Here is a 12,522-nt window from a genome sequence, read left to right on the forward strand (position 1 = left end):
TGGTCTGGGCACAGGGTCAGGAGTCTGGCTCCTGGGTCCACCCCCTGGCCCCCTGCTTTCCCTGGGGCCTCCCAGGCTGGCACGAGGAACTAGACACAGGGCCTGCCATGACGGTGGCCCGAGGATGAAACGCCTTGGCATAGAACAGCACGTGCACACAATAAGCACTTCGTAAGAGGGAGCCACATGTTACTGTCTCCTGTGGAAGGAAGCGGGATGCTGGCAAACAAGCAGCTTGGGCAGGAAGGTAAGTTCCGTCCTAGACAATGAGATCGCAAGAGCTCCACAACATCCAAGGAGGGTTCAGACACTGGAGTCTGGATCCCGGAGGGAAGGCCTGGTCAGAGGAAACAGCTTTGGGAGGGTGGGAACCAGATGGAAGTTGAGGCCACAGGACAGATGAGCTTGTGAGAGCGCAGGAGATGAAGCAGGTCTGAGGCTGAGTCCTGAGGAAGCCAATAGTTACTGAGGTGCCGGTAAAGGCAGATGGGGACCTGGACAGGAGCCTGAGGAGATCCCAAGGGAAAGGAGGGGAACCAGAGCACGGCCTGGAGGCCAAGGGAAGAGGAGAAGAGGGTATCCTCCCAGTCAGAGGGCAGGTCGGTGGGAGGAAGGAGCCCCAAGCCGAGGAGGTGGGTGGGATGAGGGCTCACCGGTGCCCACCAGGTCTGCCTGGGGGAGGCTGCTGGTGACCCGGGCGAGGCCAAGTCCAGCCCTGAGGACAGGAGGGGAGGAAGTGGAGAAAATGGGCAAGAAAAGCTCGCTCAAGAGGTCTGGCCACGATGGGAAGAGATGGGGAAGCAGCTGGAGGGGATGAGGAGCAGGGGTTTTGGCTGAAGTTGTTGGTTTTTTGCGGGGAAAAGGAGAATCTTCAACTGTTGAATGATGGAGGAGCCAGTGAGACAGGGTGAGGATCCAGGAGAGAGGGAGGGAATCGATGGAGAGAGGCCTGGAGAGCCTGAGGACACCCGGAACCAAGAGCCCTCCCTGTTTAAAACCACCACCCACTTTCCCTGTAGAGGTCTCCCAGCACCCCCGCAACCCCAAAGAGCTCACATACTTTGTAAAATGCCTGATACATTTCTTAGATTTTCTTTCAGGTTTTCAAGACCTTGGATCAATTACTTTACGATTTTTTTCCCTCACTGGCAAAAAAGATTAAGAAAAAAGTTTCTCTCACTGTACACACATATATACACACCTACCTACCTAGATCTGTCACACACACACCTATGTATATATTTTAAACAAGGTCTTTTGAAAAGGAAGAGAAATCTGCGAGAAAGTTACAGATATGCTGTTGGACAGAAAACAGCTTACAGAGCATGTTGCTATACCCTGACCCACACAGAAATATTTTAATTATAATATTTAAATAAGAAAGCACAAAGAATTGGATGTATTGCTCCTAAGTAAATTTAAAGATGTCTACGGATCCGGTTCTTTAGGAGTCAAAGATTTATGAAATCATTTCCATCCTTTAAAAAGTAGAGGAATATGGGATTGAACAGCAACTGAAATGGTCAACTAAACTATCAGAACTTAGTAACTGAATGAAAAAAAAATCCAAATCTAACCTGTAGTATAAAAAAGTTTAAACTTTAACCTTTTTATTCTGAGCCCCTTGTTACTCCAGCCTAGAAAGCGCTCAGGCGGGAGGGGCGCCGTGCACACCTCGCCCCGGGCTACCCCGTCTGTCCGGGAAAGAGTGGAGGGAAGGAGGGCAAATCCTGGCTCTGCCTCCTGCGGCCCCTCGTCCCCAGCAAGTCCTTTACCCTTGAGCCTGAGCTTCCTCATCTGTAGAGCGGACACACACCACCCGCTTCCTGCGCTGTGGGGAGGGGTACCGCCTGCGAAGGGCCTCGCTCAGGGCCTGTGTTACAGCAGGCGCCCTTACGTGGGAGCACGTGCAACTTGGGGCTGATGAGGCACGCTCGTTTTGCAAGGGCTCCGGGGACAGGCAGTGCATTCTCCGCAGCGCCTGTGCCTTTATCACACACACCTTCCCTCCACCGTTCATTCAAGGTTGCGCTTACCGCTGAACCACATGATGAACATCATCTTTGGTGTGATTTTATGATCACGGAAGAAATTCAGGAGGTAGGAGAGAGGGAAAATGTTCACCGCTCTGCCAAACAGCACAAGCACCTGTTAACAGCAACAAACTAAGTCTTAACGTGGAAACCTCTGGTTCTTCAAGTTGAAGCTTGTTGAGGCTAACACAGACCTGGTAACACACCCATTATAAAGGCAGCATCCCCTTGTCATCAAAGACATGAACTCAGTGCTAGGCAGAGACCCAGGAGATGCCAGTTTCTATGTGTCTAGGAAAGGATTAAAGCTTTGTATGTTACGTTTCCATTGTCAGAAAGAGAGGACTAACAAGGTACCAATGACAGCTTTAGTAATGCCAAGAGGCCGTGCTGAAGTACCCAGAGATTAATTTAAGGGTAATCTGGCTCCTCCAAATGTGCTCCACTGTGGGATGGGCCTGCACTCATCATTCCCAATGGGCTAGCTCTGGAGGAACAGACAAGGTATTCCTGCCTCTCCCATGGGGGCCCCACTCCTCGGGGAAAGGAGCGAAGACTGAAAAGCGCCTACCTATGTCCGTAAATGCTGCTCCCTGAGCAAGAGGAATGCACAGGTGGGTTCTAACAGGAGGTCACATACAACTTGTCTAGCCAGTTGCTTGCCATGGCTTTTGGTTCCTAGCCATCTCCCAAGGCATATCGATTTTAACAAAATATAGCTTTATGTAAAGTCTAAATCTTATCTAAGTGGCTTCTTAGAGCTACTTATTAATTTACTTCCATTTTCTTCATCTTGGTTCTCACCATAACTAACTTGAACAGAATAATATATATATATATGTACATTCTAAGGCTCTAAGTTTATTCTTTTAACCAGCATGAATCGAGTGTGCTTTGGACTGTTGTGCCTTGGAAGGTCAAGTTAATAATTACCCACAATCATCTAACATTTATATGCCAGACAATGCTCTAATCATTTTATATGCATTATCTTATTATTCAATTTACATCCTTCCAAAGGGCTTATGAGGTAGGTATTACTGTCTCTATTTTAGAGACAAGTAAACTGAGACAGCGAGAGGTTAAGTATTAAGTAACAGGTCCAAGCTGACCCAGGCAGGAAGCGGTGGAGCCAAGTCCCAGACCTGGCTCGGTCCCCAGAGCCCATGCCCTTGAACACTGAGTGAGTCTAAGGTAATCCATCTGAGCGGCACAGGCCGTCTCTAGGAGTGCCAGGGCCAGACTGACCAGCTGCTCAGGGGGAACTGAGTCACCACCCCAGGCATCGCCTCGTTTTTCTTTCCCTCCCAGCTCATGGCTGAGATCGCCACCTCCCTGTTTCACCCACTGAAATCTAATCCTCCATTCCCACATGTGTGTTTCAGGGTTGACCAAATGTGGCCCCTCTCACCCAGTGACCACACTAGAGGCTACTATACTTTCTATAAAAGACTTTTGCTGCTGTTTTCTTGTCCTAAAACCTGAGTTTGGAGGACACATAACAGTGACAAAAGCAATGAGTTTGTGCCGACTAAGGTAGAAGCACCCAGATTGCAAGGAGAAACATCTTTTTCTTTAGGGTCCCTTATCTTCTCTGCCTCAGGTTCCCCATATGCCAAATAGGTAGGCCTCACTGGTTTGCACATGCTAGGTGACAGTGATTTAAAAGAAACAGCCTGCCTCTCAATAGCTGTGTTTTGTTAAGTGGAGCTGGTAATAAAAGTTAAGATGAATTATGGTAACTCAACAAGGTGTGCTTTGTAAGTGCCTTAAATTAATAGAGGATCTAAAAAGACAACAAACAGATCAAATTAGGGACAGGAGTATAGATCAGCAGGAGGACCTATGGGAGATGAGTTCACACTGACGGGACAGAGACACAGGAGGGACACGGACGAGGGACCTGGGAACACCAGGCTAATGCCCAAATGTTAGCCATTCCCATCACTTTGATCAGATGCCTGCGGGAGTTGGACCTTTCTTTTAAATGCTTAAACATTTATTTTTCTCCCATTCCATTCCCAAGATCTGATTTGAATGCAAATGATTAAACTTCTATTTTCCTTTTTTAAAGGTACATTTTAACTTGTCTCCTACTGCCACCACCCCTCTCTCGTCCAGTTACAACACTGTTTCCCAAATCTTCTCAATGATAAGAATCACCTGGGATGATGATTCCTCCAGAAGAATCTCCAAAGGAGGTAAGGGCCTCGTAATCTTTACCTTGAACAAGTGTCCAAGGTCATGCTTATAAATGGACACATTTGAAGGAAACCACAGCAAGAATTAGGTATATTCATTATAATCATCCAGAAAAAGTAGAAAAGAAAAAGAAATCATCCCCAGTTCTACAACCACTGTGAACATTTGGCTGCATTTTCTTACATATTTTCTTTTTTCTATGCATGCTGTTTTTACATGGTTATGATCAATTACACATTCAATTCTGAAATCTGCTTTTGCTACCTAACGTTAAAAACTGGTAAATTTTTTTTTTTTTTTTTTTTTTTTATGGCTGTGCCATGCAGCCTGCAGGATCTTAGTTCCCTGCTGACCAGGGATCAAACCTGTGCCCCCTGCAGTGGAAGCTCGGAAGTCTTAACCACTGGACTGCCAGGGAAGTCCTGAAAAAAATGGTAATTTTTAAAGAAGCCTATAACAATTCAAGGCCAATTAAAATTAAAACCAAGCAAAAACTCTTTTCTAGGGATATTTATTTACTTAATTCCATCCCTTCCCATTTATTGTATGTTCATGAATTTTTAACAAAAAGAAACTTCAAACAGAAGGCTGTCTATGTAGCTGTTGACTTTGACCAGTTAACAGTTACATAAATGAATGCAGAATATGTGGTTATCGATCTACAAATAAGTAGTTAAATAAAAAACAAGGAAAATACTTACTATGCACCAGATGACAAAGGAAATTTCAAACTTGTGAGGGAAACTAAAAATGGACAGGCCAAGAAATGCAAACACACATGTTTCTGAAACAAACCAAAGAATGGATTATTCAGCCTCAACTATTTTCTTCCAATACAGCACGGGATTGTCATGCAAGCAAACATTCAGAAGTTAATCAGAATCCAGTATACCACTTTGCTTATTTTCTGGAAAATCCTGTGACCAGTACCTTGGCAAACTTGTCCCTTTGATTCTCTCATTCTTTTCTATCACATAAGCAACAAGTGCTTGCTATTCAGAATCTCCTAATTTAATAAGCCAGCTGTCAAGGACCCATGCAAATAAATACTCTACCACCCGGGGACGATGATAAATATATGAATCTGTCCATTTGCCGAACACTGTGATTAGCAAGGATCCCAACTGCAGGAAAGTGGCAAAAATTCAGAGCAAATGACTGCAGACGCCATGTGACTAGTGTGAAAGGGCCCTTTGTTAACTTCCCTGCCAGAGGGGACAAAGCCAAATGACTGACTTCACATATTTAATGTTGCCACAAAGTTTAGAAGAGGGCTTACACCCCGCAGGATTTGCAGGAAGAAATACATTTCGACTCTTGGCTCCACTCCACAAGTCAAAGAGAGTCTGACATTTACTCTTGCTGTACAAGCAGTCATTTGTGTATCCTAAGAAAAAGCACCTTAGAAATTCCTAGCACTAGGCTCCCCGCTTAGACTGTGACATCCTCCAGAATAAACGTAGAGCCAGGGAGACAAAGACACTATTTTAAAAGTTGAGCATCATAAAACATCAAGGCTGTTTTAAAACATTTCAGCAATGTTTTTTTTCTTCAAATGTGTATCCTTTTAGAACAAGTCCACAAGCTGGACAGTATACTTACCCTTCTCCTCCGTGAATGTTTTTCTTATCAAATATTTTTGTCATCTTTTGAAATCAGCTTATTTAGAACACATTCAGATCTATGTAATGCTTTTCCCTGGCAGCATGAATACTATTATGTGGATACGTCATGGTTAATTTAATGAATCCTTGATGGATATGTAGACTGTTTCTATTTCTGATATTGAAAAAGCAACAACAAACATCCCTGTGCACAGACTAAATTCCTGATGGTAGAATCGCTGGGTCAAAGAGTATGTGCATTTTTTATTTTTTTTTGCGGTACGTGGGCCTCTCATTCCTGTGGCCTCTCCCGTTGCAGAGCACAGGCTCCAGACGTGCAGGCTCAGCGGCCATGGCTCACGGGCCCAGCCGCTCCGCGGCACGTGGGACCTTCCTGGACCGGGGCACGAACCCGTGTCCCCTGCATCGGCAGGCAGACTCCCAACCACTGCGCCACCAGGGAAGCCTGAGTATGTGCCTTTTAAATTCAGACTGATGCTGCAAATGACTCTCCAAAAAAGATGGCATCAATGTATATGCCCATCAACAGGGCCTATTTTCTATACGTTTGTGCCAGAAGTGGAGAATCACCAAACTTAAAATCTGATAGGTACAAAATAGAATTTGATGGATGTGCTTTACATTTCCTTACGGTGAGAGAGTCTTTCGCCATGACTTTCTGAGAAGGGTGCTGTGGAAACAATACCCACTGGGCCAGGAAGAGACAGACTGCTTCCAGACTCACTTCTTAGCCATGAGACAGCGCTCAGATCATGTGACCTGAGACTCCCTGTCTGTGGAATGAAGTCTCTGCACAGCTTGCCCCCGACTCCCAGCACGTGACAGTGCGGAACTGGTGCTTCGAAATGAGACGGCCCACAGAAATGCCAGGAGAGGTGCTGATGATGACAGGCAGAGCACAGCCACTTGGGGGCTGGTGTAAAGGGACAGTGCGAGAGTGGTTCCTTCACTCCCAGGTGTAAACTAGGGGCAGGTACATGATGGGTTCATCAGACTGTGATGCATAACTGAAACTGCTTCAGAGAAACGGTCATCACAGTGTGGCCCAGGCCAGCGATGACACCTCTAATTCAGGATTTGCCTGAGACACGTCCTTCAAGATGCTCTTGTGAACAAAGGATCCTGTGGACAAGTTTGGGAAATGCTGTCACTCTGTCTCTCTCTTAGAAATTCACAATGCACGTTGGCGGAAAAGTCTCACAAGTTCAGAAACTTGTTCAACTTTATTTACCCCAGGATTTCCCAAACTGTTTTTTGACTATGGAGTCTTTTTTCACTTAATTCTCATCAATATCAGTTCCAAGGAACACATTTTTTAGAAATGTCAGTTTCATATATTGCAAATACATGAGTCTCAAATGTTCGTTATTAGCAGTTCTCATTATTTTTTGGTCTTAAAATTATAGGCATCGAAAGTTCCATTTGTTAGGTATTAGGCTTACTTTACGGAACGTGAAAGCCAGAGTAACAAACAAAAGATAAGGGAGTGCAGTATCTGGCTCTGAGGAATTCTGCTTCCTCTTCTGTCAGGGAAGATCTCAACGGACTCCCGGAAGAGTCTGAGGAAGAACAAGTAGCTCTGGGTAGGCCCACGTGGGACCACACAGAGGCAGAACTCACCGCACAAGAAGGCCACAGTCCGGAGGGTTTGCTGCATGAGGATCTGGGTGACTGGGGACAGGTTATGGTGTGTGTAGTGAGACATCACGATGCCTGAGAACAGGATGGCCATAATGCCTAGAGAGGGACAAAGGGGCAAAGTGCACAGACATGAACAGAACAGAAAAGCACCTTCCACGTGATAGGCAACAATGCCTCACACTTCCTACAAGTCCCTGGAGCCTACAGTATTAGGTGTTTTAAGAAAAAGGACGGGAAAATAATACCCGAGGCCTCCCAGAGGCTGCAGAGAACTGCTAAGGGCCCGTCTCTCTGGCAGCTTCATTACCGGCTGGGTGACCTTGGGCCAAGTTTCTTCCCCTCACCAAGCCTCAGTTTTCTCAACTGTACAGTGGGACTAATAGTACCCACGCTCATGGAAATGTTAGGAGGGTAATGCAGAGAAGCCATGAATAGTGCCCTTCACAAGACCGGGGCAGAACAGGTGTGAGCCGTCACTGTCATTCACGGATAGAAGAGGGGCAGGTGAACCACCCTTGGGGCAGAAAGGGAACATAAGAATCTGGGTATGGAGAATGGGTGGATTTTTATTTACTCTGTCATACTTTAATTTTTCCCATAATTGCCATGAATTAACCTTATAATATGAAAAGAGAGATGTGTTATTTTTAAAAAAAGCGATGTCTTTTCTTTAAAGGTCACCATGAGAGAGTCTACAACTTTTGTTGTGTACTCAGGATTTGAGTTTCAACTTTTGTCCACTGCCCCTAATCACTGCTGAAGCCACTTCCATGGGTTTCCTCTCCGTGTCTCCCTGGCAAGGCAGCAGCAAAGAGGTCTTTATTTCGTGTAAGGAAGCTGAGATTTTTACAAAGCCATTAAACAAGCTGCCAAGATACATGCATTCCAAGTCAAACTTTATAAGCAAAAATTTAACTCACGTCTGCCATTTTGTAGAAACAGATTACTGGCTAACTTTCCATTTAAAAATGAGTGAAGCAAAGGAGAATGTCCTACTTGGGAGGGCAGGAAGCAAAGGAACTGGACAGGAAGTGCGCTCGGGGGACAGAAGTTTAGCTTTGACACCTGAAGGCTGGGTCTCTTCACAAGAAGACTCAAAAAGGGGCCCTGCTTCCAATTTCCCTCTTCCATTCCCAGAGCTAGTACAGGGCGTGGAAGAACGCCCTTGGTCTGCTGGCCCAGTGTTACGTGTCGTCCATTTAAGTGTTCCCACGTTCAAGTGACAATCCTCTCCTTGGTCCTGCCATGGGCAGAGCATGTCTGGCATACTAGCCTGACTTTTACACCCTAATCTTGAGTTGAGGAAATATATGCACAGGAGTCAAAGAGACGTCTTTATATCTGACTGTACATAAATGCAGTTTTTTTTTTCTTTTTGGTGCAGTAAAGTTTGTTTTGGCAGAAAACAAAATGACTGAAAAACACAGAATTGTGTTGGAGACATTTCAGCTGCTAAGCTTGCTGCATAAACAACACCTTACAAAAGAGAGGAAAACCCTGCTCTTTCTGGTGCCCAACAGGTATTTGCTGGCCGGAGAGAGAGCACGAGCTGGAACGTGTTATCTCCTAGCCCTCTTGGGAAACAGCAAATTCCTTTGCTCTTTCATTTTTCCCAAAAAGAAGGTCAGACAGGGAAATTCCAGCAACGCTGCCCAAGAGCCACACCTGACGAGCCTGGAGAAGGGAAAGGAGAGGGCAGGAGCCTTCTTTACTTGCTACTTTAGAGCAGTGAGAAGACTCTGGAAGTCACGAGTCGTTCTGAGCCTTGCTCCGCTAGATAAAACACACAATAACACCACCTCCGGCTGTCCCCTCAATTCATCTGCTCTTCTCAGTAAGCTCCTGCAGGCGACCACCTGAGAGCTTCTCCTTCCTGACTCTGCACCTAGACCACAGACGCCACAGGGAACGGGAGGTGAAGCAGAGGGAGAGACCAGAACCGTCGAGGCTGGGGGAGGAGCACGCGGCACAGCACACTTCAGTTCCTATGGACTTGCTCCTAAGCCTCTCTCTTCCTTCTGTGCAGTCCAGTGCTAGAGACGGCTCTGGCTTCTGGGCTCTCAAAGGGCTTTGTTTCGCCAGCCTGCTTCAAGAAGGGTTATCAATTCACTGCAAAGCTGAGGCTTTGGAGTTCTTACCCTGAGGGGAAGGTCAACCCCAGAGGAGCCTGAACCACTTAAGCTGTGAATCACACCCGCTTAAGTTGTGACAGGAGTGGCCTTCCGCCCACGTCGCCATTCTGCCCACAGAACGAGGTCGTCATAGCCCACGGGAGTCCCGGTATTAAGACAGCCACTGCAGAAAGCCAAAGGTTCTGGAAAGTCAGCTCTGACAGTGAAACGTGGAACTTCCCGTGGGACTGAGCATCAGGAGAGGCCACTGCCAGAGCCCCAGCAAGCTTTCCTCCACAGGAAACAAGGAGACAGGCTCAACAGAAGGGGTCTGGCTGGCCGCTTTAGTCTGGTGCACTGTAGGCCAGGGGTTGGAAACCCAAACTCCTCAGGGGCCAGACAATAAAAATAAAGATAAAAACAATAAGTGGGTGAGTGGCACATGGGCAAAGAAGGCACAAGCCCATCTATAAAGGGCTGATGGCAGCCCTGTGGATGGGGGCCTAGCGCTGACCAGTCTTCCTTCTGGTTTTTGAGAAACTCCAGAAATCTGTTTCTTATGGGAAATCTTCCAACTTTCTTTTTTTTGGCCGCGCCGCACAGCTCGCTGGATCTTAGTTCGCTGACCAGGGATCGAACCCCGGGCCCCTGGCAGTGAAAGCAGCGAGCCCTAACCACTGGACCGCCAGGGAATTCCCAGAAATCTTCTGACTTTTAATGACAGCAACTAACTGAAGTGTTTAAACATTTTCTGTAGAGATAAACAAATCCCATTTGGGGGCTGAATTTGGACCATATAGAAATGGGCCCTCTGGACAACAAAAGAGTGATGAGCCAGCCAGCCATGACATTCACGCCAGTCTAGTCTGGGGTCGGGGGAACTCTCAAACCCCGGGGGCTAAAGGAAAGAGTCAGGGTCAGCAGCGGGTACAAAAGCCGCAGGGACAGCTCAAGTGTCTGCCCTACGTGCCCTCCCTAAGCCCAGGTGACTTTACCACCCAGACGACCCTCACCCACTGCAGCTGCCCCTGGCATAGGCTGCAAAGACACTGAAGGGGAAAGTGGTCCAGCAGGCTCACTCCTGGAGATAAAAGGTCTGGGGATTTAAAACATGCCCTGGAATGAAGAATCCTGATACGTTTACTTCTTTCAGAAGGCAAATTCATTTAAGGAAGTAGACAGCAGTGCAGCAAATGGTCAGCCTCTGAAGGAAGGCAGGAAAAGAAGAGAGGGAGGGAGAAGGGAGGAAATCCATTTCTAGTCTCAGTTAAATCCATTGTCTCAAATGTAATTAAGGAATAAAGGGATTCAAATCCAAAAGGCAGGAGCCGAAAGGGTATTGTGTACAATTTCTATGGCACTGAACTTTACTGTGGGTAAAACACGAGGTGCTTCTTGAAGGGTGAGTCAGGCCATAGTCAGTTTTCTTTGTTAATTACCCAATAAAGGAACATATTTTGCTATAAAAAATCTGAACTCAGAGGTAAAGAGTAAAACAAGACTCTCCATTCACACCACCTGCCCAGAAGTAACTACTATTAACAGTTCAACCTGCAGATTGCCAGCTCTTTTACGATGCCATTATAAAGTTTATCTGTCTTTAAAAAAAGTAATAAACAGGGTCTTCCCTGGTGGCGCAGTGCAGGGGACACGGGTTTGAGCCCTGGTCCAGGATGCTGCAGAGAGACTGGGCCCGTGCGCCACAACTACGGAGCCTGTGCTCTAGAGCCCGCGAGCCACAACTGCTGAGGCCCGCGCGCCTAGAGCCCAAGCTCTGCAGCAAGGGAGGCCACCGCAATGAGGGGCCCGCACACCACGGCCAAGGGTAGCCCCCGCTTGCCACAAGAAGAGAAAGCCGCACGCGGCAGCGAAGACCCAATGCAGCCAAAAAAAGAAATAATAAATATATATTTTAAAAGTAATAAACAGGGCTTCCCTGGTGGCGCAGTGGTTGAGAATCTGCTTGCCAATGCAGAGGACATGGGTTTGAGCCCTGGTCTGGGAAGATCCCACATGCCGAGGAGCAACTAGGCCTGTGAGCCACAAATACTGAGCCTGCGTGTCTGGAGCCTGTGCTCCGCAACAAGAGAGGCCGCGATAGTGAGAGGCCCGCGCACGGCGATGAAGAGTGGCCCCCGCTTGCCACAACTAGAGAAAGCCCTCACACAGAAACGAAGACCCAACACAGCCAAAAATAAATAAATAAATAAATGAATAAATAAAAAGTAATAAATAGTATCATATGACAGATATGACACGTATTACTGGCACAGTGACTTTTAAAAAGTCCTCCAACACTTGGCTTTGTGTGTGTACCAGAATGCCAACTCCCTCCCAGGCCTACAGAACCCTGCGGGACGGGGTCCCTGCCCCTCTGTTTCAGCCACGCTATCCTCCTGCTCTTCCTGGAGCAGGCCAAGCCCCCTCAGATCTATCTGGACTCTCGGCGCCTGCTGCTCCCGCTGCCAATCACTCCCTCCCCAGAGCCTCCAACGCTGGCTCCTTTTCACCACACAGGTCTTAGCCCCAGTGCCACCCCTTTGAGGACAGCTTCCTGACCCCCTACCCCATAAGGTCTCTGCCCCCGTGACACTCCATTACATTACTCTGATTTCTTTTTTTCACATCACTTCTTACTACCTGAAATTACCCTATGTGTTTGCTTACTTGCTTACTATCTTCCTTCTGTAGGCAGAAACCTGATCTTGTCTTGTTTATTACTGTACCTCTGAAACCAAGGAGCGTTCTCGGCACAGGGTAGTCATTAAATAAATATTTACTGAATGGATGAGTGAAAGGAGGTTTTTCTTTTTCTTTTTAAAATTTAATTAAATAAATAAATCAATTCATTTTTGGCTGCGTTGGGTCTTCATTGCTGCACGCGGGCTTCCTCTAGTTGCGGCGAGCGGG

At 46.9% G+C, this 12,522-nt stretch overlaps 1 protein-coding gene across 4 annotated transcripts in view; it reads right to left on the reverse strand.

Annotated features, from left to right (window-relative positions):
* The window catches only part of SLC9A8 (solute carrier family 9 member A8), a 69,622-nt gene that overhangs the window by 7,363 nt on the left and 49,737 nt on the right, over window positions 1-12,522 (reverse strand). For all 4 annotated transcript variants that reach the window (XM_060120041.1, XM_060120043.1, XM_060120040.1 and 1 more), the window contains 3 exons: window positions 7,481-7,597; window positions 4,937-5,019; window positions 2,037-2,148 (listed from right to left, as the gene is read on the reverse strand). In XM_060120041.1, the coding sequence (XP_059976024.1) occupies window positions 2,037-2,148; window positions 4,937-5,019; window positions 7,481-7,597 (312 nt within the window). The remainder of the gene's footprint in view (window positions 1-2,036; window positions 2,149-4,936; window positions 5,020-7,480; window positions 7,598-12,522) is intronic.

Source organism: Mesoplodon densirostris, chromosome 16 (genome assembly GCF_025265405.1).
Source record: "Mesoplodon densirostris isolate mMesDen1 chromosome 16, mMesDen1 primary haplotype, whole genome shotgun sequence".
Classification (NCBI taxonomy): Eukaryota; Metazoa; Chordata; class Mammalia; order Artiodactyla; family Ziphiidae; genus Mesoplodon; species Mesoplodon densirostris.